The sequence below is a fragment of the Triplophysa rosa genome, unplaced genomic scaffold (assembly GCF_024868665.1).
Source record: "Triplophysa rosa unplaced genomic scaffold, Trosa_1v2 scaffold268_ERROPOS359580+, whole genome shotgun sequence".
Taxonomy (NCBI): domain Eukaryota; kingdom Metazoa; phylum Chordata; class Actinopteri; order Cypriniformes; family Nemacheilidae; genus Triplophysa; species Triplophysa rosa.
In genome coordinates this window covers 38,397-64,433 of record NW_026634283.1, presented here as the reverse complement: position 1 = coordinate 64,433, position 26,037 = coordinate 38,397, and the positions used below count along the sequence as shown (strand labels likewise).

At 44.5% G+C, this 26,037-nt stretch overlaps 1 protein-coding gene across 5 annotated transcripts in view; it reads right to left on the bottom strand.

Moving 5' to 3' along the window:
• LOC130550248 (potassium channel subfamily K member 10-like) overlaps positions 1-26,037 on the bottom strand; it is a 75,986-nt gene that overhangs the window by 29,895 nt on the left and 20,054 nt on the right. For 2 of the 5 annotated variants that reach the window (XR_008962371.1, XR_008962372.1), the window contains exon 3: positions 15,587-15,704. Coding sequence is in view for 2 of the 5 variants with exons in the window: in XM_057327667.1 (XP_057183650.1) it covers positions 20,998-21,261 (264 nt within the window). In the remaining 3 variants the exon portion in view is untranslated. Of the gene's footprint in view, positions 1-11,992; positions 15,705-16,432; positions 16,533-19,690; positions 21,262-26,037 lie in introns of those variants that run through there. The other 3 variants (XR_008962373.1, XM_057327668.1, XM_057327667.1) reach the window with 3 other exon arrangements.

The window sequence follows — 26,037 nt, the reverse complement described above, 5'->3', positions numbered from 1 at the left end:
ATATTCCTCATAAATGGACACATGAAAATTAAAATAAAATAACTATTTCATGTTCTATAAAGAGGCATCCCTTCTCCATTCATTGGGTATTATTGCTTCAGGATTGTGCATTTTATTTCACAGAAATCCTACAAAGTTTATCGTCTCCCAAAAAACACATCCTTTTTTTGTCACATCCATAATGCATGTTTATTTCCCTTTTTTAAAATAGAAAATCTGTTCATAGACTGACATTTTTTTATGTTTAGACTCTATCAACAAGGGTTTAGTAAAATATAAACAGATGGTTCAATATATTTGTAACGAATTCATTCTCTGAGCATTTTTATGTCACGTCCATAACGCAAAATGTCACGTCCATAACGTTGGAATTGCCCATGTGTCCTGTTACCCCTGCTGTTTTCTGTTTTATACAAATAGAATAAAAATCCAGAGTGAGAATTGTAAATTATACAAATGAAATGGCACTTTTACGGAAAGACTGTGCAAACTCTGAGTATGAAGAGCAGGTTTCAAAATTGATAAAATGGTGTTATGTGAGTTCCTTATTGATAAATGTTGGTAAAACAAGATAATTGATTTTAAATCATCTAGAACCCATAACAGAAATAATTTTATGCGCAGGGGTTAAATTGGGTTTTGGCAAGAAAAGTAGGAATACCGTAAATACACAGGTCATATATACAATTCTGTAGACATTAATAAATTAAGATATTTTATGTTGACACAAGGAAAGGGCACATGCTGACAGAAAGATTTTATTATTTTCACATGTAGCTTTGTAAACTGCTGGCATCTAGAATGAGTTTGATCAGCATTTTATTGTTCATAGCATAGAGCTCTCTCAATTTACATTTTACAGTTTTTCAATTAATAAGATAAAAAACTTTTTACGCACATCTCAAAATCCCCCACAGAGCCCCAGCAAATCCCAATTCAGCCCCTGGTTATCTGACCAATCTGTTGAAATTGTGAAGACTTAAGTATTTGGGAACAATGATTGACTGTAAAAAAAAATTCTGATAATGTAGATCTTATCTGTAGGAAAGCAAATCAGAGGTTCCCTTTCTGTCGGTCTCTCGACGTTGTGTCGAGCCGACAGATGGGGTTCGCTCTCGAGAACCTATCAACTTCTGACTAGTTTAGAAAAGGCCAATGAAAATTGGCGAATGAAATTTGCATGCCGGACTCCGCCCCCGGATATCCGGGTATAAAAGGGAGACGGTGTGCTGCATTCATTCACCTTTTGTTCTTCGGAGCCTTCACACTGATCGACTTCGAGACTTCAAACTCTACGCCGAATTACTGCTGGAATCTTACGACGTGGTGCAGCGGACTGTGCCTTCCTGCAGCGACTTCCCCTGGGCGTCTCGGCAGTGCCAGAAGTGTTCGAATTTTTTTCTCTAAAAGAGCAAATTTCTCCAGCGTGGCATGTCCCGCTGTTCTCATGAGTGCAACACACTCATCGAGGAGGGGGACGGACACGATGTCTGCTTCCAGTATGCTGGGACAGACGTTGTTGATACGTCCTGCCCGCACTGCGGGCGGTTGATGATTCAGACGTTGCGTCACGGGTGGCTGTGTTCCCACGGGACTCAGCCACCACCTTGTCTGCTTCCCGCTCCGTGACAGCAGTGGCAACGGCCCTGCCATCCGCTACGGCAAGCAGCGAGGGTGATATGAGGATTACTGTGAGCGTTAATCCGCCAGCCACTGGCTCACGGACCGTTCGCACCTTGTCTCGCTCGTCTGACCGTTCCCCGTTTACCGGAAGTGCATGAGGAACTTAGTAAGACCTGGAACGCCCCCTTTCCGGCACGTTCACGTCAAACAAAGTTCTGTCACCCACTCTTCCCTCGAGGGTGAGGCAGCTAGAGGATACGTGGTGGAGTGTGCCGCCGCGGTGCACTCATGCCCGCAGGCGGCGGCCACCTGGGGAGCTCGACCTAGACTCCCGTCCAAAGCATGTGTGGGCTCGGCATCTCTGGTGTCGAGAGCTTACATCGCTGCCTCCTCTGCTCCACACTATGGCTCCTGCCAGGCCAAGGTGTTGAGAGCTCCACGAGGGTAAGACTGACCCAGCGCTTATGCAGGAACTCCGAGCCGCCAACGACCTCGCTCTATGGGTGACCGCGCGGGCCCTGGGTCGAGTGATGTCCACACTTGTGGTCCATGAGAGACATCTCTGGCCGAACCCTGCACAGATGAGTAACGCCGAGAAGGTCCGCTTTCTCGACGCACCAATCTCGCAGGGGGGGGGGGGTGTGTGTGCTGTTTGGTGATACTGTCGAGCCGCAGTTCTCGACAGTAAAGAAGCAGACAGAGGATATGAAGCATATCCTCCCCCGCCGCGACTCGGCCGCCCTCGGCCGTTGAGTCCCGTGCACCGTTTGCTTCCCAGCAGCCCTGGTCCTCTTCAACGCCCTCCGGCTCTGGTGCCCCCCACTCAGGCGGCCCCCTCGGAAGAGACATCGAAGAGGAGACCATCGACCCATTAGCAGCCGCAGCGAAAGCAGAAGCGGCCCTCATGGGAAGACCCCAGGGAGATCGAGAATACCATCAGCCCCGACCACAGCCATTCCATCGCTGGGTGGTCAATCCGGGACGGTTCCTGCCCCGTCCCAACAGCCCACTGTCTTAAGAGTTTCCTCTCTCTCTGAGTGTTTATCACAGCCGCTCTCACCCTCTACATGATGGTGTTCGGGCAACTCGACGTTGCGTCAAGGCGAGACCCAATGTCGAGGATAATCAGCAGCCCTCAGCACTTTCAGTCGACAGTGCGTTGTGCTGCATTATCGCCAGGCAGGTGATAATGCAGCTTCCCCACGGCAAGGAATCCGCACTGCCAGGCATCGAACCACCCCCTGGGAGGTCGATGAAGCAGATCGTACCCTTATCCCCGGTCTCTGTCCCTGGGAGCCTGACTAGAGCCCCCAAAACCGTCACGGTGGCTACGGGATATGATCCGTCTTGGCTACACGATCTGACTCGCCAGACGCCCGCTCAAGTTCGGGAAATCCTCTCAACCTCAGTCAGAGGCTAGGATGCTCCCGTGCTTCGGGCCAGGGTCACCACCCCTCTGGCAAGCGATCGTGCTCGTCCCTCTAGCCGAGATGTTCGACGGTTTTTGCAGCCCGTACGTCATCGTCCCCGAAAAAGGGGGGTTGCAAGATGTGCGTACCCTGAACAGGCACCTACTCAAGCTGCCGTTCAGGATGCTCACGCAGAAGTGCATCCTGGCGTCTACTAGATGTCAAGATGGATGGATTCATGGCAATCGACCTGAAGGACGCTTACTTTCACATCTCGATTTCGAGGGCGGGCATATCAGTACAGAGTCCACCCTTTCGGTCTGTCCCTGTCCCCATGAGTCTTCACGAAGATCGTGGAAGCCGCCCTCACTCCCCTCGGGGAGAGAGGTGTGTGGGTACTAAACTATCTCGACGACTGGCTCATCTGGGCACACTCGCGAGAACTGTTTTGTATACACAGGGACCTAGTGCTCCGGCACCTAGATCGGTTGGTACCACAGGTCAACTGAGAAAAGAGCAAGCTCTCCCCTGTGCAGAGCATCCTCTTTCTCGGTATGGAACTCAACTCTGTCTCCATGACAGCGTGGCTGACTCAGAGCGCGCTCAGTCAGTGTTGAACTGCCTGAAACACTTCAGGCAGTCAGCGGTCCCCCTGAAACATTTTCAGAGGCTACTGGGTACATGGCATCCTCGGTGGGGGTGGTCCCCCTCGGGTTGATGCACATGCGACCGCTCCAACACTGGCTACAGAGTCGGGTTCCCTGGAGAGCGTGGCACACCGGCAGCTGGCGTATGGTCATCAAGCCTCTCTTCCAACGCACCCTAACCCCCTGGTCTTCAATGACCTTTTTGGCGGACAGGGTCCCCCTAGGGCAGGTCTCAAGGCACGTCGTGGGACAACGGATGCCTCCCTGCAGGGTTGGGGTGCCGTGTGCAACGGGCACGCAGTGTCGGGGCGGTGGACGGGCCCCCGCCTGCGCTGGCATATCAACTGCCTAGAGTTGTTGGCTGTGCTACTTGCACTGAAGAGGCTGCAGCCTCTTGTGCAGGGCAAGCACGTGCTGGTCTGGTCGGGCAGCACAACTGCCATATCAATCGACAGGGTGGCAATCGCTCACGGCAGTTACCACGATTCGCCCGTCGCCTCCAGCAGGTGATCAGCTCTCTGCGAGCCACACATATCCCAGGCGACCTGAACCAGACAGCTGATGCGCTCTCTCATCAGTCGACGCCTCGCGGAGAGTAGCGACTCCATCCCCGCGCAGTCCGGCTCATATGGGAGCAGTTCGGCCAGGCGCAGATGGACCTGTTGTCTACCCGGACTCCTCCCATTGCCCGCTTTGGTACTCCCTGACCGAGGGACCCCTCGGCACGAATACCTTGTGCAAGGCCAGGGAAGATGAGCATCAAGTGGTACTAGTTGCGCCCTTTTGGCCCAACCGGACTTGGTTCTCGGAGCTAATGCTCTTGACAACAACTCCCCCCTGGCCAATCCCAGGGGGCATGTTACGGCATCCCAGCAGACCCCTGGAACTTCCATGTCTAGACGGGATGAGATCCTGAGTGGCCCATCCCCTGCGGTGGTTGGGACATCACTCAGGCTAGGGCCTCGGCCACTAGGCGGCAATACGCCCATAAGTGGCGCCTCATCTCGCCCTGGTGCTCTTCTCGAAGAGAAGACCCGCAGAGTTGCTCGATCAGGAATATGCTGTCCTTTCCTCAAGAGAGACTGGAGAGTAACCTCTCCCCCTCCACACTGTAAGTGCATGTAGCCGCTACTGCCGCTCATCACGACCCAGTTGCTGGGAAGCCTCTGGAACAGCACGACCTGGTCATTAGGTTCCTAAGGGGCGTGAGAAGGCTACCGCCTCATCCGCGCTCCGTACCCTCTTGCGACCTAGGTGGCGGGCCTCAAGAGGCCCCCCCCTTCGAGCCCCTCGGAGATGCCGCTCTTTCTCACCTCACGATAAAGACGGCTTTCCTGATGGCGCTCACCACCAAGAGGGTAGGGGACCTACAAGCAACCTCCGTGTCCACAGATTGCCTAGAACTCGGGCACGATGATTCTCACGTTATCCTGAGACCCCGGCCCGGCTACGTGCCCAAAGTTCCCACCACTCCCCCTAGAGACCAGGTGGTGAACTTGCAGGCGCTCCCGACTGGGGAGGAAGACCCAACCCCATCCGTGTTGTGTCCAGTACGCGCATTGCGCCTCTACTTGGACCACACGCAGAGATTCAGAAGCTCTGAGCAGCTCTTTGTCTGTTTTGGAGGTCAGCAGATGGGGAGGGCTGTCTCCAAACAGAGGCTGGCGCACTGGATCGTGGATGCCGTCGCTACGGCATACCGATCACAAGATCGCCCCTGCCCATTAAGAGGGAGGGCACACTTCAATCGGGGTGTAGCCTCCTCATGGGCACTGGCTCAGGGCGCCTCTCTGGCAGACATCTGCAGAGCTGCGGGTTGGGCTATGCCCAACACCTTCGCGAGGTTCTACAACCTACGCATGGAACCGGTGTCAGCCTGCGTCCAGCAGGGCAACATGTAGGACCAGCAGCCGGTAGGGCGTACACATGCGAAAGCCCTTCCTCCTTCCTCTAGGGGGATCAGCGGCTATATTATGCCTCCCTTCTTTCCCCACTGGGTAAAGAACAGGCATTCCATCCATCACTAAGCACCTTCCTGGGGGCAGGCTGGGCAGAGCAGCCCTGCCCCCTTAGGCCGGGGAACAGTTGAGTTATCTACCACATAGCTCTAACCGGACCTAGTGCTCCAGACTTGGTAACCCCCCATGGGCGGTTCCATCTGATGTATCCTCATGAATGGTTCCCACCTCGTCAACCCATGACATCCTTAGGTGGACTTCCACCTTGCGGTTAACTCCTTCAGTCCGCACATTTTCTCAACTCAACTTTATTTATATAGCGCTTTTTACAATTTTCATTGTTACAAAGCAGTTGTACATAAGACATATTGACTATAAGCAAAACAATTAAAGTTGTACCTGCAAAAACAAGAAAAAGTTGAAAACACAGAAGACAGACATACCCACATACAAAACACTCCACATACACACAATATGCACACGTACTAACACACATAGACATAGACACACACACACGGATGCGCACGTACACACACACATACACAGACAAGTAGGCACACACACACAGACATGCACACACGCACGCTCAGTGAGAGCACACATTTAAGATAAAGGAGAGAGAAGCACAGGTCAAATATAACAGACTATAAATTCCTATATGCAATATTTAGTAAGTAAAACTTTAAATTTTAAAGCAGCCCCCCCGGCCAGGCAAATAGTGCAAAAAACAGTATGCAAACGGTGGCGAGGAACCCAAAACTCTAATCGAGAAAAAAAAACTCAGGCGAACTCAGGCCCAACCAGGGAGATTTTCCCATGAGTTCTCCCCTGATGGTGAGACCATGTAGCATCTCCACTAATTCCTCCCTACGGTAGGTAGTGGTCTCTTTAGCGTTTTTCCCCCAGGGGGGAATAATGCTTACCCAGTGGCCCATACGGTGCCGGGCGGCTTCTCGCTGTTAGAGAATCAAGGCCTCTGCCCGTGACGGCCGGTTGCAGGGGCTTCCCACCTTTTCTTCAAAAGCTCTGGGACCCCCTACCTCTCCACTGTACGGTTACAATTTTGCACTAGCGCTCACGTCTGACTCGCCCAGGCCAGTCAACGTCGCCCTGCTAAAGATTGTGACGCGGCACAGCGCTGTGGCGTTTTCCATAGGAACCACATCTGTCGGCTCGACACAACATCGAGAGACCGACAGAAAGGGAACGTCTTGGTTACGGATGTAACCTCGGTTCCCTGATGGAGGGAACGAGACGTTGTGTCCTTCTTGCCACAATGCTGGCCGCCTGCCGCAGCGGTTGAGGGATGCTCAGGCTCCTCAGACCAAAAGGTGAATGAATGCAGCACGCCGTCTCCCTTTTATACCCGGATATCCGGGGGCGGAGTCCTCAAGAGCAAACCCCATCTGTCGGCTCGACACAACGTCTCGTTCCCTCCATCAGGGAACTGAGGTTACATCCGTAACCAAGACATTATTCCTGCTAAGGAAATTGAGAGAATTCAAGTCTGGTGGTTTTGCAACAAGTTTATAGTAGCTTAATCAATAGTGTTTTAGGGTATAATATAACTGTGTGGTTTGGCCGAATAACATCTGTGAACAAAACAAAACTGAACAGAATTATTAGAACAGCAGGTATAATGATAGGTTCCAAACAAAAGTCAGTTGGTCAGTTATATGGAATTGCTGTTAAGAGGAAAGCTTTGGCAATAATTAGAGATATAACAGACTCTCTGGATCATGCTTTTGTTGCCATCTCGTCATTGTTATAAAATACGGAAAGCAACTAAGGCAATTAGCAACTAAGGCAATTAATGCAGTAAAACTCACTTGAACTTGAAATGAAGGCTATTGCAAAGTTAAACATCACAGAGATGAGTGCACGGTTAGGTTGCATGAAAACCGTAAGTTAGAAGGGTTAAGGTAACCCTTAATGATAAATGGTTGCAAGAAAAGGGTTCCCTTAAGGAAAGTCCACTTAAGGACCAAAAGCATAGGGAGAATCTGAACTAGAAAAACCACCTCCAATTGGTTCAGAATTCTGCAGCTTGTGTTCTTTCTAGAACACCTTCTACTGTGCTCATTTTCCCAGTTCTCCAGCAATTGCACTAGTTTCCAGTAAAGTATTGAGTAGATTTTAGGATTCTTTTACTTACAAGACACTCCATAAACTTGCACCCCAATATCTTACTGAACTTCTTCACATTTACACCCCTTCACGTGCTCTCAGATCTTCATTTTCAATTTCTCTTGTGGTACCTCGGATTCGACTTACTTCCTATGGGTGCTAGATCTTTTAACTATGCTGCCCCCGCCTATGGAACTCCATTCCCTAGATATCCGAAATAGTGATTGCCTGCGGACTTTTAAAACACGCTTTAAGACGTATCGTTTTACTTAGGCTTTTATATAATATTGTGTATTCTTTGCCTGTTTGTGAGGTGACCCTTGGGTGTTTTGAAAAGCGCCATTAAATAAAATGCATTATTATTAGTGCTGTCAATCAATTAAACAAATTAATCGGATTAATCACACATTTTCTGTGATTAATCACGATTAATAACACATAACAATAATATTTTAAAATATACTTTTACATTTGAATAATTTCACATTTAATCTTCAAATTGATGTAGAAACAACATATTTCTTTAACAGCGTCATTTTATGAATGAAAGAAAACATTTTGATATTAGTACTGTAACTGATGTCTCTATTAAATTGATTATTTCAACTAGCTACAAAATCACATTGATTTCTTCTTTTATTTTGTTCTTTGATTAACATTAGTGACAGGGCCCGGTTACATAAAGCACCTTAAGTTTTTCCCTTAAGTATGACACTTAAGGGGTGATTTTCCTTTAGCAAAGACAATAGGAGAATAACTTCAATAAAACTTAAGGTATACTTAAGGACACACTTAAGGGAAAATTACACTTAAGGTGCTTTATGCAACCGGCCCCAGGAGTCACAGCAGCACGTTTAAGAACGTGGCCCCTTTAAGACGCAGTACGCAGATCTGACCGTCACCGCACTCCCATTTTCACAACTCTTTGCATTCATTTAAGATTTTATTTTACACTTTGAAGTCTTGCTTAAGAAAATGCTAGAAAAAACGGGCTTTCTGACATAATCTTGAATGGTTTTATCCATTCAAGCACAAAAGAGAACTTAACACGGATGAGCTGTCTGACAGAGATTCACCGACGCAGCCTTCAGCCCATGACTGTACACACCAGACTGGACCTCGCGTTGCGTTTTGCCGCGTCCCACAGTTTAGAATCTGTCTATCTTCATTGAACGCGTCAAAGCAACTGTTTAAAATCGCGCTTAAGTGGTTTAAAAGCCTGTACACGAATAAGAGCGTGATTACGTAATGTAACACTAGACAAAAAATGTCAAAACAAACGGATGCTGCGTTAATTGCGTTAAATATTTTTCACGCGTTAATTTGAAAAAATTAATCGCATGCGTTAACGTTGACAGCCCTAATTATTATTATTGCTTTAAAACAAATTAATCTACTAGAGATGGAATTTAAATAATAAAAAAATGAGTCCAAAGCTAAAGAAGTAAATATTCTTTAATCTGAATTAAAATCTACAGATTTACACAGAGTTGAAATCATCATACATCGTGCTAAACAGTCATATTACTTCCATGGATAACGCTCTTCCAAGCTGTTGACTTTGACGTTAAAAGGTGGTGAATCTAAGGCCAGTATAGCAGCTATTATACATGAGGGCTCAATATATACTCAACCTAAGGATGTGAATAGAGTATTTGAACACTACTATCAACATCCAGTCCAGCACTGACCCAACAAATTTGGATTTATTTCTTAAACAGCTAATTCTTCCTAAATTAAACGACACTCAGCATGGTATGTTGGATAGCCCTTTGACAATCTAGGAATTAAAATCCGCCATAGATTCCATGAGGGTTAGATGGGATTCCTCCCGAGAATTATTTAAGACAATTTGGGACATAATAGCACCCCTTGATCCTTAACTCACCTCTCAATTTTGCTTTAGAAAATTGAGCTTTACACAGGGATCAAGCCACAGCCTTAATTACGTTTCTGCTGAAGAGAGGGAAGGATCCATCAGAATGCTTTAGTTGTAGACCAGTTAGCCTTCTATCCACAGATTCAAAGCTGAAGGCAAAAGTCCTGCCCTTAAAATTGGATTGATGCATATGAGACTTGATCGGCCATCATTCTAAGGGGGAGATTAGCTGCAGACAATATGCATAGACTTCTCATATTATTCAACAAGCAGATTCATATATAGCTTCCTCTGCAATCCTTTCCTTGGATGCAGAGAAAGCTTTCGACCGAATTGTGTGGAATTTACTGTGGTCTGTCATGGAGCATTTTGGGTGTGGCTCTTTCTTCCTATGGAATTATAATTTCCTCAAAATTATTTATTCTGAATGTTCAGCCAGAGTACTCACTGGTTCCTAAAATTTGACTCTATGCTGAAGACGTTTTATTGTATGTGTCAAATATTACAAATTTGGTTAATGAATGGCTAAAATTATTTGATATATTTGGCAAACTGTCGGGATATAAAATTGACTGGAAAATCCATACTTACGCCTCTTAATTTAGCCGCTAAATCACACTATGATTACAGTACATGACCAGTTTAATTATATTGAAAGCAGAATTTCCCCTTCTTTATCTCGTATTTCCAAACTATCAGTCTCTTCTAGATAAGATTAAGAATGATCTTCAGTGTTGGTCCCCACTTTGCTGAGCTCTGCATGGTAGGATAGCCACAATTAAATTGAATATACTTCCGAGGCTAAGTTTTTCATTTTCAATGTTATCTCTGGCACCATCTAACGGTTATTTTAAAGAGCCTATTACAGCAGTAATAACATTTCTATGGAATAACAAAGGTCCTAGAATTAGACTCAAATCAGTGCACATGCTAAAACCTCATGGTGGCTTATCCCTACCAGAAGTGAGTAGTCTGTAGTCATGGCAAGAGCTCACACGTAAGTGTCCGGTGTATATAATATGTTTCTATTGTATGACACTTAGGAGAAATATCTGCTAGATGTGAGAATTATTTCTTAATTATTTTTGCATTTTCTATCCTCACTCAGACAGCATGTGCTTCCAATCCATTCCTGTGGTCTCTCGCCCATGACACTCTCTCACGCGGAGAAGGTGGAGCAATCCTGCCAACCTTTGCACTATCTGTACCTGTTCTACTCCTCCCCTCTCTCTTTCCACTGGTCTCTTGAATTGTCTATAAGCTGTTAACAAATCTGATTTAATTCCTGCATTTACTACCCACTCTGTTCTTAGTATGTTAGGCCTAACTGAAACCTGGATTACTTCCATAGGACACAGCAACACCTGCTGCTCTTTCTAGCAACTTCTCTTTCTCTCACATCTCCCGTCAGCATGGGAGAGGTGGGGGCACCGGTCTTCTCATCTCCAAGGACTGGAAGTACTCCACTTACCCTTCCATAGTTGATACCAATGCTTTTGAATTCCATGTTGTATCTATTACTTCTCCATTAAAACTTTACATTGTAGTCATTTATTGTCCTCCAGGTCAGCTGGGTGACTTTCTTGAGGAACTGGACATGCTGTTATCTCTTTTCACTGAGGACGGCTCTCTCCGCTTGTTGTCTTTGGCGATTTCAACTTCCACCTGAAGCAGCCTTAGGCTTCAAGCTTCCACTCTCTTCTAACCTCCTTCAATCTCCAACTGGTCCCCACCACAGGTACTCATAAGTCAGGTAATCAACTCGATCTCATCTACACATGCAGCTGTAGTACGGAAAATATCTTAGTTACACCTCTGCACGTTTCAAATCACTTTTGCATCACTTTTGCTTCACTTTTAATCTACTACTGCATTCCTTCAACTCACCAACCCCTCTGCCAGTTTCATTTAGGTGGAACCTATGCTCCCTTTCTCCCACCCATCTCTCCTCTGTCATAGAATCCTCTCTTCCATCTGCCACACATTTTGCATCACTTGCCGCAGTCACGAATGTGCGCACCTGTAAGCAAACTCTGACCCATACGTATGCACATTCTGGAGACAAGGGGTGACACAAATGGTGAGTTAGTGAACTTAGATTGCAGAAAGTATGCCTAAGTGTGATAAAAACGATTATAAGCATTAATGACTCACACACATTTATTTTGACCTCATATCCGTTAAAGATCCACATTATTACGAAGATTAAATATGCAGAGTTATTTGCACTTGTATTGAGTGATTGTTTAATGCACCTTCTTCTAAAATCCAACTCAAATCTTAAATAAAAATTCAATCTAAATATTTAATCAGCGCTGTCTCACCACTATGAGCGCATGAGGAGGAGATGATCTGACTGAATACGGACAGCATCAAATACGATAATTGCAGAACACAGTGTAAATAAATACTAAATATATTTTCCTTAAATACTGTGCATAATCATCAAATGTCAAAGTCTGGAAATACAGCACATTAAGCTCTCGCACAATCGTTTCTCTTTATGTTCTCATTATCAGTCCTAACTAGTTCATAACAAAACCGGAATGAAGAAACATTCATCTTTAAAATTATGTCTTCGAATTTGATCTCAGGTGAAGGACACCAGTAATTAATGATGTGATTTTAATGAGGTGTTAATGATCAGTCTAAATGCTGTAAACATATAAATGTTGCAGAGACCTTCTTGGGCTTTAATCTAATTATAATAATAATTATTAATAATTATAACAATTATCAATTTGTAAATCGTAGTGAATCTAATGTTCGGCCATTTGTAATTTCGTTGCTGAGATAAAGGATGGGATCGGGGGTTTTCGGCACTTTTACATTTTTTTTTTGTTATTTTCCTATGGCATCTGATAGCGGTTTGACCCAGAAACGGTATACGTCCATTATGGTGCGTGATGTCAGGCTTAACAAGCGGATTGTATGCCAGGTTTATTAATACACAAATCAGCATTCATGAGGTGCTTTGCATTGACTATTTATGGGTAAAAATGGGCGTGTACAGGGCTGGATATGAACCTGATTCACGTACGCACACTTGCAGGTGATCTGTGATTTATAAAGCGAATATTGCTTACAGGTGTGCGTACGCACGGTTTTATAAGTCTGAATATTTTTTGTCGTACGCTATTTTCTGGCTTTCGGGCGCACGTACACTTTTAGATCCTACGCACAGTTTTATAAATGAGACCCCTGGTTAAGGTCGGTCCAATTATATGCCATTCTATTGAAGCCTAGAAAGCAGCAGAAAAGATTATGGGAGCGTCAGACTCTTATAGTGACTCTACCCCCATTTGGCATAATAATAATCTCTGTACTAGTAATAAATAATTTGTATCCAAATGCTGGGTTGAATTTGATATTTACACTTTAAAACATCATGCAATTGTGATGGGCTCAAGTCCTTTCAGACTCTAAAAGATTAATTCTCTCTCCCGGGATTTTCCTTTTTCTTTTATTTAAGATTGAGATCTGTGTTGAAAGTTTAGGATGTACCATGGTTGGTTACATTATCTTCCTCATCATATGATTAAATGGATAGATTGTAGTATGGCTTCTAGAGAAATTGTGAGTATAGTTCATGATTCACTTGTGGTACTATGGTATTCAAATATTCCGATTGAGGGCTTCTAGGAGAGAGAACTTCACACAATGATTGATTGGGACACTGTCTGGGAGAATGGTTTTGCTACCACTAAAAACCCAGCTCACCAAATGATTAATTATAAGCTACTTTATAAGTAGCAAAGGTTTACTGTGTATAATGAGAAAACAACTCATAAGGTCCCCATTGAACATAATGTGTAACGGTCCTGCCCTCTTGTTTCTGAATTTCTAGTCGTGTGGCAGGATTGGGGTAGAGCCCTTAGGTTTTATGTGAGAAAGCCATGAGTTGTTTATGTTTTGACATCTCATGTGCTTTCTCGTGTCTTGTCATTGGCCCCGCCCCTCTCGTTTCATGTATTGCTTCCCTGCCGTGTCTGATTTTTCCCACCTGCCCTGTGTCATTATCCCTCGTTTGTCTTTCCCTATTTAATGCCCTCATGTTTCTTTGTCCTGTGCTCGTGTATTGTATATGGTGTCTTGCTGCGTTCCATGTTCTGTGCCTTCCTGCTTCCCATGCCAGTGTCTTTTGTGAATTCCTCCGTTCTGTCTAGTAAGTGTTCAGTTTAGTTTTTGTCTAGTGTTTGGTTAGTCTAGTGTTTAGTCAGTCTTCGTTTTTGTTTACCTGTGTTTTTGCTTTACGCCCTCGTGGGTTCCTGTTTTGTGTTTATTGTTTAATTAAATTCTCTGTTAACCCCTTCACCTCTGCCTGCCTGCATTTGGGTTCTCTCCCTTGTCAAATCCTGACAATAATGTGTCTACCAAGAGCATTTTCAAAAGTGAAATGTAAAACTAAACTAAATGTTTGCCCTTCTCTGTTGCCTGTTGGATAGCTTAGCCAATAAGAAATGGCATTAAAAGTCCCATCAGCATCTAGCTACTAACCTGAAGAGGTTGTTTACACATGACATCACGGCACTGCGCAAAGTGCCGATGGAGGGCAGGAAGTGATTTTCTCCCTATAACAAACTCAAAATACCTGCGTTTTGCGTTGATCAAACCATGAAAGGTGTTTTTATTGTGTAGCAGAAGTTGATGTTCATAAAGGGGGAAAATGCGAGTATTGACTTAGAAACGGAGATAAAAGTGGTTTGTAAACCTGAATCTGCGGTTGGGATGAGCCGAGCCGGATTACATTCTAAAACGCTTAACGAGGTTTAACGCATCTAAACAATGACCAGGTGAGCTCAAATTTACTGCTCAAGAACGTTGCCATGGTGCTGCACACATCGAGTCCTGATTAAGTGATAAATATCGCCCATAAAAGTCCATTATAATGATTAATGAAACAGCTTAACCTACCGAAACAACAACCACTTAAAAACTAATTTCTATTAAACCTTAATTGTAATAAACACTAGCTATTGTTAAAAGCATTTATTCCATGAAAAAGAATAGTCTCACGTTAAGCTTGTTACTCATTAAAGTTCATTATAAAGAAACCACATAACATGGCTCAAGGCAGCGACAAACTGAGAACATAAAACTTTTCTGTTATCATGTTTATGTTTGATTTCAGTGATAAACAAATGCATTTATTTTGGTTTTCCATGGTTGTTGTTTTGGTACGTTAAGCTGTTTCCTTATAATGGACTTCTATGGGGAAGAAATGCATAACGCAGGATTTTTCACTTTTTGAAGAATGAAGGACAGCAAACAGTTCTGGGGCAATTTTTTATAACATATATTTGTTTCTACTGTGGTAGTCAATGGGGGGCAAAATCTGTCTGGTTATAAGCATTCTTCCACATTTCTTTCTCTGTGTTCATCAGAACAAAGACATTTCTACAGATTTGGAACAACTCGAATGTGAGTAAATGATGGCAGAATTTTGATTTTTGGGTGAAATATCCCTTTAAGTGACTTACATCAGTCCTTCTAAGAAATGCCCCGCAAAAAAGGTGAAAAGGAAAACATTTTGGAATGATTGACTTTGTCTTTTTAGAGAATGCACATACATTTGATGTGTTTTATAATATTACAGAACTCACAGCATTATTTATTTTCCAACAATTTATTTTATCTCTTCAATACTTCAAACTGTAGCAAGGATGTGCCCAACAAAAACAAACAATTGCCTAGAAAGCATTACTAAGCATTTGTTGACAGCCGAAAGCAGGACCAATTTCAGACACAGCATATAAATATAAAAAGGTATCAATATCACATTTCATTGTTGGTCATGTGGTCTGGTGAACTGACAGGAAGTGTGACCATAAGTTTATGACAAAGAAAATGCATTTCATTTGGCTTGAGTTTAAAAATATGAATGTGGCTTGTATGAATCATTTGTTAAGTGATAAACAGGGAAATTTACATGAAATATTTTACCTATTGTTGTGATCACAGTTCCAGCAAAAAAGAAAGAACTTCCTAGATCCCAGTGACTGGAGTTGTATGATGTATCTCCAATAGGACTCACTCCAGCATTTACCGCATCAACAGAGTGCTGAAAAATGAAACATTAGCAGTTAAGAATATTATATTAAATTAAAATGTATCTATACAGAGCCTTTCACAATTTTGCATTGTTGCAAAGCAGCTTAACATACATATAAATAGTAGTAACAAAAGCGAACGATGCAGTTATGGAAGATATACAAAACAGAATATGAGGAATTAAATAACAGTATCATTGCATTTTTCCCAATGTGATGTATATCAACTAAACTTAATTTTGTCTATGTTTGCTATCGAATTGATCTATATATAGAGCTGTGTGTATAAAAGTTTTCACGGAATAGTTAGACTAACTGTGAAGACAACTGTTTCTAAGATTGTAATCAGTTTTCACATTTTAGTGTTTCTCTTTTGGTCAATAAATCACACTTAAAATATGAGTGTAGGGAAGCAGAGAGAGCAGTTGTAACCACTGTGCCTCCTAAGCCAAAATGTTAAACAGGTGCATTACCACAACTTACTGTATGGCATTTAAGTATCAACCAGAGAGAATCGCTGGAGTATTTACAGCATTACAGTACATGTAGTATTAACACAATATTGGCAAACAGTTATTAATATCATGTTTATTGTCAGTATCGATAAAATACATGACAATTTTTACAATACTATTATAAATAAATATAATACATTAGCATGAACTAGATAGTAAACATTGTAGACAAACATCATGTTGGCTTGACAAAGGCTGGTCTGAAAAATTTGAAGTTACTAAACTGCACAGAGAGACAAGGGTGAGGATCCAAATGCAGTCATTGTTGAAAGGGTAATCCGAAGACTAAATCCAATACACGGGCAAACCATCCAAACATGGGCACTAGGGCAAAACACAAAAACAGGATAATTCTCGATACAAGTAAATTATCAAACCAGACATAGGAGAGCACTCAGAGTTGCTGTGTTACACAGACAAGACATTGCAAAGAGGGAACCGGGTATAAACACACAGAATTAACAAGTGTCGCGACGAATCAGTCTTCTCATTGTGAAAGGAATGTCACAGACAAAGGTTCCAGGTGCTAAAAGGTCAACACTTTATTGCTCGAGTCAACAAAGTGAGATGCTTAGAAAACATCTGAAATTGCTGTGCTTTGCATCAACAGTTATACCCAAACTTCAAGAGATGTTCCTTACTTCGTACCAATCAGGTAATTTCTCGTTATCTCTTATATTTCTTAGTGTAACGAGGAAGGTGGGACGAGAGATGCGAGACCGGTGCAACGCGCAGCTGACACTCATTATCACTCGCGTCACTGGCCTCACACCATTCCCTCTCGTCTATTCCTCGTTACACTTAGCCAATCCCTTTTCATCTGCCGCCCTTATTTCTTAAGTGACATGATACATTTCTTATGATGATAAAACAATCTTTTTAATTTGTTGCATATCTTTACATACTTATCTTCTTAATCTTCTTCACCTCCTTCTCTCCTCTTTTTTTACTGCTGTGGAAAAGTACCCAGGCTTCACAACAGGTTGGCTTACTTTAGGCCTCAAAGCCTTATGGCCTCACAGGCCCTTAGACATCACTGGATTTTATAATGTGCTCTAAAACACTCAAAAACATTACAAAATGCTTCTGTGTGAATCATCATTTACTAGATATACTTATTGTATCGAAACACAGTAGCACAAATTCCTCCTCCTGCTGTGGTCAGTTGGTACAGCACTAAACGGTTTTGGAGTGCAGTAAGTCGGAATCCTCGGAATCCTAAATGAAGTCTGCTCATATCTGGTGATTTCCACTTTGTGCATTAAAGATACCACTCCCGTTGCTGGGCTGATTGTGGCCAAAAGTCTCTCAGCTACTGACCATATACAGTGATTTTTTGGCACTGGGCTTTCTCTCAGGAAGTTGAACAGTCCTCTTTTTGTCCATCGTTGAGTGTCACTTGTCTGATGGGGTAAGATAATTGTGCCACCATGCTGAACTGAATTAGAGCACACAGTCCCGTCCAATTCCGTGGCAATGACAGGTACACATGGCAACCGCTCATCCAGTAATGTCCTTCAATGACTCTTGTTCCTTGTTGGTCGAGAACATGTACAATGGAACATGCTGGGCATTTCGCACTATCCTTTTTAGAAGTGACCAGATATTGATAAGCAACCGTAGCCTGTGTTAGTCGGGCTAAAGTAGTCCTAGAAAAATAAGTTATTGTATTTTCAGGACCACTTGCATAATCAGCGGTGCGTAAACATGTCGTGCACTCTTGCTGTATTACTTTCGTGTCCTTGTAGATAGTAGAACATTTTCATCTTGGCGTCTTTCCCACAGAATAAGTTCCTGTTGTCCTGTCGTAGCAGGTGAGATTGTTTGGTATATGTTTAACCGTTGCTATCTGGCCAAATACTCTCTTGATAAGGTTAATATAGGTCCAATTTCCATCCTGTATATGCATTACTTTTGCATTTCCTTTTCCATTGTTTTTCAATCCAGCTGCTATGGTCATTTCAAGTGAGATATTGTGACCCTGATGTGGCCACCAATCCCCTCCAGTGGTGCTATGAGGGAACTGTGCACAAACGTAAGAGTTTCTGGAGGCATACATCCTGACTGTGTGATTAATCAATCTCCACCACATGTTAGGTGGATAGGGATGAGGAGGACTAGTGTGATCCATCCAAGACTCTGAAAGGTCATTTGAAGTATCGTTGTTGTTTGTGGTGTTTCTTGGGTGCAGACTCTCTAGTAATTCCAAGGCCAGTTGGTTCCAAAGTAGCATCCACAATATCGGTGTTGTTTGAAGTGATGTTTGTATCTTCATTTCTAAAGGTAGCATTTGCAGCATCAGTGTGGTTCAAATAGGCATTGGCTGAATGTTTTTGAACAGTGTCTTTTCTCATAATGAAGGGTAAAATAATCACACGTCAAAATGATCAACACATATGCTGTGGCCCATAAACCACAAAGTCTTGGGAGCCTCACAGGGATGCCATAAACGCTTTTGCCGCTCCATTATTAGACAATATCTTAATTTAGATTATACCAGGTTGCGCTATATCGCCAGCCAAACTGGGTATGCTGTATTGTTAAATGTCCTGTGGCTCTGTCAAGTACTGGTCGAAAATTAGGTTTTGTTTGACCAACAAATGAGAATGGGTATTGATAGCTTTAGTGGTAAATGCTGCTAAGATGCTGTCGTCCTGAAGCAGAATGCTCAGCAGTGCATAGTATCGATAATGTTCGCCTGCATTGAATAATATTGATCAAATGGGAATCGTCTGGAATCTGGAGTTTTTAATTCTTGTCGGATATGATCATCTATCATCAAGGGCACTACTCACTTCTACATTTGATAAAGTTCAATTATTGGGGTAGAAAGTTGTGAAATAGGTCCAGGGGTAGGATTCGATGTCCGTATGCACTGTCAAATAGCCAGTCACTTTGTCCAGTACTGGCCAAAGATAAGATCTTGCTTTTGCGCAATTTCTTTTAAATCCAAGGTTCTCTCTGTTGTCTAGAGAAGTCCTCGCAGTGGTTGCAAAGATTGCCAAAATACTATTATCATGTTCCAAGATTCCTCTCAATCTACTTATCAGTGGTCGGGCCTCTGTCGGTCTTACTGGCCAAAATGCAGTTGGTTCAAATAGGAAATGTCTCGACTCCGGTGTCTTCAGATATAGTAGCCACTGGTCTTGTATTGTTAATGGCACCACACGTTTCCACATTGATCTCCTGAATGGTTGAGGTCCCTAAAGGAGACACTATAGGGTAACTAAAACTTTAAGCTACCTATGTTCAGCCAGTGGGTGGCCCCCGCCCTCACTAAAAGTGAGCAGTTCTTTTTGCCGCCCCCGTGCTCCACTCAACTCATTCAGTGACTGGACAGTGTCCGCACTCATATCCACACAGCATAATAGGCAAAGAGTAAAGAGTGGTCAGAATCCTCCTTTCTCTATAACTGGACGATGACCAGGTTGGGTGAAGAAGCAAAATACTGTTATTGCATCATTACTCCATGTATTGGGGCTCTCAGGTTCTGATGTCCTGCTTGTTTCATTAGTGTTCTCAAGGGGACAGTTTTGATTGCATAATCTTCTATCCAGTCTGAGCTAAACCCAGACTGTGACAGAGGTGCCTTACTTATCCCTTCTAATTGACTCGGTGATATTGCTGTGGTTTTATACACAATTGTACTTCCATAGTATTTCACTTGAGGGAGACAGTACTGTAATTTTGCTTTTGAACTAATTATTTTTGTAATCTAATTGTAAGTTTGCTCCTTCAGCCAGTTTAGTCAAGACTTAATCTTTGTGACATTGTTCAAGTGCACAAATTAACAGATCTTTCACATACTGAAGGACTGTGCAAGTCTTACAAGTCCGTTTTTAACAATTGATTTAAAATATGAAGACTATGGCGGAAACCTTGTGGACTCGAGTATAGGATATTTTTGTACCCTCATAAGTAAATGCAAAAAAAAAAAAAATGCCGGCTCTCCTCTGCCAATGGAACACTAAAAATATATATAAAAAAATTCATCAACATCACTTGGATCATGGACTAAGTGCCATTTTAACTTTTCTGCCTTAGCAACAGGTAGAACAGGAGTATTGCAATAACTGTTCATCTTAATCAATACCCCAGCTGAGATTAATCCTTCTATAGTGTCCCTGATGCCATTGATTGCTTCAGGTTTAAGTGGGTATTGATATTTTTTTGGTAATTTAGCCAAGACTTGGTTTTGTTTTAATTATTCCAGGGGTAGCAGATTTTATTAGTCCCACAAATGTGTCATGTTTAGACCATAATTGGTTTGGAACCAGTAATTCCATTTCTTGCAACAATTCAGTTTGTTTTTGTTATGAGGGATGAGGTGAGAGTCAGATGCAGGGTTCAATAAAGTTTAATTTAATACAATCAAGTCACAATACCACTCAAATGCAACACATGACACAGGGCGAAACTTTCAGGGGCAAGGCTCGAGCGTTTGGCCGGTGAGAGATCTGGGAATTAGTCCAGTAAAAGGAGTCAACCTCCCGATAGTTCAGGGCCAAATAGGCATAATGCAAAATCCAGGGAGACTTGGTAAAAAACCCAGAAGGGGAGACAAGGCTCTAGTCCCAATGGAAGCAACCCCGAAGGGAAAGAAGACAGTAGAAATGTCCAAACAACCCCGTAGGGAAAAAAATCTGATAGATTCATCTTGAAAAGCCCATAGGGAGAATTGTCAATAATCCGTCTGAAAACCCCGTAGGGAGAGCTGTCAATAATCCATCTGAAAACCCCGTAGGGAGAGCTGTCAATAATCCATCTGAAAACCCCGTAGGGAGAGCTGTCAATAATCCGTCTGAAAACCCCGTAGAGAGAGCTGTCGATAGTTCCGTCCGGAAAACCCCAGTGGGGAGAACGGATAATTCCACCGAGGCCAGAACCTCTCCTGCAGCAAGAAGAGTCGTGGTCGAGAAGATGGTGGGAAGCTGTAGTGGATCCCGAGTTCCTGAGACGAGATGACAGTGGAGAGGTGGGTGGTTCTAATCCACCAGTATGAATCCTCCGTACAGCCGATACAAGAACGAGCCAAGGTCGCTGGGGCAGCAATCTGCAGAAACAACAGAACACTGTGCAGGGTGCAAAAAGCTCTGGAGCCTGGAAACGACGAGAGTGTAAATAATCCACAAGACAAGACAAGATTCAAGATACTAGGTACTAGATAAGGCATCAAGGAGGTTAGAGAATCTTATGGACTGACACGGGACAGAGACACAGGGGATTAAATAGAGAGGAAAAATATAGTGGGAGTGGAAACCGGTGTGACGTGATTAGCAGCAGTGAAGTCCGGTGCGAGGTGATGAGAGAATAAGAAGGGGGCAGGGTACACACACGCGGACTCCGGGCACATGGAGAGCTGTCAAAACAACCCCATGTGCTCGACAAATACTAAACACAGACAAAACAAAACAAGACAAGCAGGTGATCAGACCCCCAGGCATCCTAGGAGGGGGCTCACCACGTCGCTGATGGAAGTCCGCGATCAGAGATTGGTCCCGGATGTCCCGAGATGGTACCCAACTTCTCTCCTCTGCACCATAGCCTTCCCAGTCCACTAAGTACTGTATGCCTCTGTCAAGGCATCGTATGTCTAGTAATCTCCTAACCGTGTAGGTAGGAGAGCCATCCACTAGATGGGGGGAGGGGGGGCGCACCTGGGAGAAGGCCCAGGGCAGACGGGACTGCAGCGTCGGGTTAATGTGACGAAACAAAGGAGGATTATAACCCAAAGAACACTCAAAAGGGGACATACCTGATGCAGCCGACGGGTTGGAGTCGTGGGCGTACTCCACCCACGAGAGCTGAGAGCACCAAGAACTCCGGTTGTTGGATGTCAGACAGCGGAGCATCTTCCCAAGATCCTGATTGGCCCACTCGCATTGCCCGTTGGTCTGGGGGTGAAAACCAGAAGACAGACTCGCATAGGCCCTGATCTGTCTGCAAAATTCTCTGCAAAACCGGGAGGTAAACTCAGGACCCCTATCAGACACTACGTCGACCGGCAAGCCATGGAGGTGGAAGACGTGATCCACCAACAGCTGAGCGGTCTCCCGGGCGGAGGGGAGGTTGGGGAACTAAGGGGACAAAATTAACCGCCTTGGAGAAGCGATCCACCACTGTGAGAACCACGGTGTTACCATTAGACCGGGGAAGCCCTGTGACGAAATCAAGAGCAATGTGGGACCAAGGGTGGGAGGGAATGGATAGAGGACGGAGCAGACCAGCGGGCAGACGATTGAGTGTTTTGCACTGAGTGCAAGTCGGGCAGGCCAACACGAACTGTCTGACATCAGTAGACAAATATGGCCACCAAAAACGTTGCCGGATGGCAGCCAACGTTCCCCGAATACCTGGATGGCAGACCAGTCTGGACGAATGACCCCACTGAAGGACATCAGGATGCAGCGCAGCCGGCACCGACAACCTGCCCTCTGGGCACTCTCTCGGCACTTGCACCCCTCAACCGGCCTCCACAACTCTGCGCTTGATGCCCCAGGAGAGAGCTCCGACCACTATTCCTTTAGGGAGCATGGCCTCGGTCGTGAGCTCCCCTCCAGCGGCCTCGAACTGACGAGACAGAGCATCCGGTTTCAGGTTATTAGACCCAGGCCGGTACGAGAGGGTGAAGTTAAAATGGCCAATGAAGAGTACCCAGCGGGCTTGGTGCAAGCTCAACCTCTTGGCTGAATGGATATACTCCAGGTTCTTGTGATCCGTACAGACCAAGAAGGTCTGCGCTGTTCCCTCCAACCAATGATGCCACTCACCCAGAGCTAAGCTCACCGCTAACAGTTCTTGGTTGCTGTAGTGTATTTCGGGGAAACTATGAGTTTAACCACAGTAACATACGTATAATTAATTGTGATTAAACAATAACTATTTTATACACTTTAACCTGATGCAGCAGAGCTAATAACAGCGACAAACTAAAATGTACTCATCCAGCGAGTGATCAGCAGGTCGTATATTAACTCTAAGAAATATTACTCCCCTGGCCTGGAAAAACAATATTCTTACTGTAGTACAGTACCACTTCAGAAATCTTAACAAAATCAAGCAGTTTAAGTGACCTTGATATGTGATAAATAAACACAGAAACAATTTGAGCGTGGATACACATGCAGTTTATTTATCTACACTACGGGGGAACTAAAACCAACTACTAACAAAGACCAAACATTAACAAACAAACATAAAAACGTAAAACAGTAGAGAATGAAAGAAATAGATAAAGCAAAGAAAAAGGCAGTATTAAATCAGCTATTCACATCTGCACGAACCATCAAGGTCAAATCTCCTTATTTAAAAGGGGCAAATCTTATTCGCAACTCGTTAGCAATAGTTCAGATACTTGCATTGGCTTCTTTGTTTCTCGGGACACGTCCTGGCACGCGTATCAAAGGGTCCTGATGCGTTCAGAGCGGGCCGTGAGTCCATTGATTTAGTTTCGTTGAACTGCCTGAAGAAGGCTGTCTCTGAGGAGAGGCAGGTCTCGAGAGGTTGACAGAATACGAGCGAGCGAACGTGCAGGAGCGCGAACGCACCCAAGCGAACGAACATACACAAAAGAGCAAGCTTTCCTGCGTGTTCAGATGTTTTAACACAGAGGGCGTCACGCCCCTCCAAGGTGGGCGATCCAATGTGATGAGATAGTTTTGGGCGCGAAAACATGTTTCTTTGTCCGGCACACTAACTCATTTGCATTCATGGTCGCCTGGGAGTTTGGAGCAGGAATAGACTTAGAATAGAATAAAATGAGTATGGTATAAAATACATTACTGTGCTATACACCATATTCTAAGACATGAAAAGGGAAACACGTAGATATGAAACATGAAAGGGTTACAATTACATTGACCTGCAGTTTGGACAAGAATGTAAATATACACAGAATACCACTAAGCACACATGCCTTTGAGGTTATAGGTGAAGGAGAATAACATAGAGACAAGCATACAATGTGGAGATTCATGTGTATACACTTTAAACCAGTCTTTTGTGACTAATGAAAGAGAAAGAGACATTCTTTGGAAGAATTTGAGGCTCTCAGTACCTAGGGGCCACATGGCTTTTCTCACTTTGGTGAACAGTCCTGTCCTCCCCCAAGAACATCCTTTGAAGTCTAGGGGAGAGTATCCGAATCTGTCCTGGTCAGGGATGAAGGTGTTGAGAATAGGACATTGGCCAGACTTGTTGGTGCCTGGTCGTAGTCCTGCTGAGAGGTTACTGTGTTTTACGATCACAGATGGTAAACTTTGATCCGACCATACCCTACATTGCCGATGTCGTAGTTATGTTCTGCAGGGCTTAGACTGTGAGAGAAGTGAGCGCACGGATGCACCTTCCTGTGACGAGGGGACCGCTGGGATAAGACTGCGCCGACTCCGACATCTGATGCGTCAACCTCAACAACAAATTAGATTGCAGGATCTGGAACAGACAAAATAGGCGCAGAGACAAAACGGGACTTGAGAGAGTCAAAGGCTACCTGCGCTTGGTTCCACCTGAAGGACACCTTAGTTGAGGTCAAGGCGGTGAGAGGCGTGGCCGTCTGGCCAAATTTCCTGATGAATCACAGATAAAAGTTGGCAAAACCCAGGAAGTGCTGCAATGCCTTAAGAGAGTCGGGGGTGGGTCATTCAGCAACAGCCTTTATCTTAGCGGGATCTGCCTTGATACCCCTTGAAGAAATGATATGGCCAAGGAACGTGACTGACTCGGCTTGGAATTCGCACTTCTCCGCCTTAACAAACAACTGGTTCTCGAGCAGACACTGGAGGACCTGTCTAACGAGCTGGGTGTGAACCTAAAGAGAGGGGTAAAAATGAATATGTTATCAAAGTACACAAAGACAAATCTATTAATCATGTCACCCAGAATGCTAGTGACAAGATCCTGGAAGACGGCCAGAGCATTGGTTAGACCAAAGGGAAGAACCAGATACTCGAAATGTCCCATGGCTGTGTTAAATGCCGTCTTCCACTCATCTCCTTCCCGGATGTGGACGAGGTGATAGGCGTTGCAGAGGTCTAATTTAGTGAAGACACGGGTTACCTGCAAGAGTTCAAAAGCAGAAGACATGAGAGGTAGGGGATACCTGTTCTTAATAGTGAAGTCATTCAAACCTCGATAATCAATACAGTGACGCAGGGAGCCATCGTTCTTCTGAACGAAGAAGAAACCAGCACCAGCAGGAGAAGAGGAGTGACGAATGAGCCCAGCCAGGAGTGACTCCTGAATATACTTGTCCATAGCCTCTCTGTCAGGACCGGATAGGGAGTAAAGTCGACCCTTGGGCGGAGAAGTGCCCGGGAGGAGATCTATGGCACAGTCGTAATGGGTGATGGGGAGGGAGAGAGGTGGCCCCGGACTTGGTGAAAACTGTGCTGAGATCACGGTACTCTACCGGGACACCGATGAGGTCAGAGGGTTGCACCTGCGGAGCACAAAACACAGAGACGGGAGAAGAGGCAGGACCCAAACAAGACACGTGACAAGACGGGCTCCAGGCTAGAATAGAGCCCTTCTTCCAATCCACGTGAGGGTTGTGCTCAGCAAACCAGGGATAACCCAGAACTATAGGGTTCTTCGGGTAATTGAGAATGTACAGCACAATGTTCTCACAGTGGTTACCAGACAGGAAAAAACTTACACTGGGTGTGACGTGAGTGATGGTGGTGAGGGGACTGCCCGCAAACAACCAGGCATCTATGGGTTCGGCGAGGGGAATGGCCGGGATTCTTCATTCTCGAGCTATGGCGGCATCAATGAAATTGCCCTCGGCCCCTGAGTCGATTAGAGCATGGAAGTTTAGCTGAGCACGGCC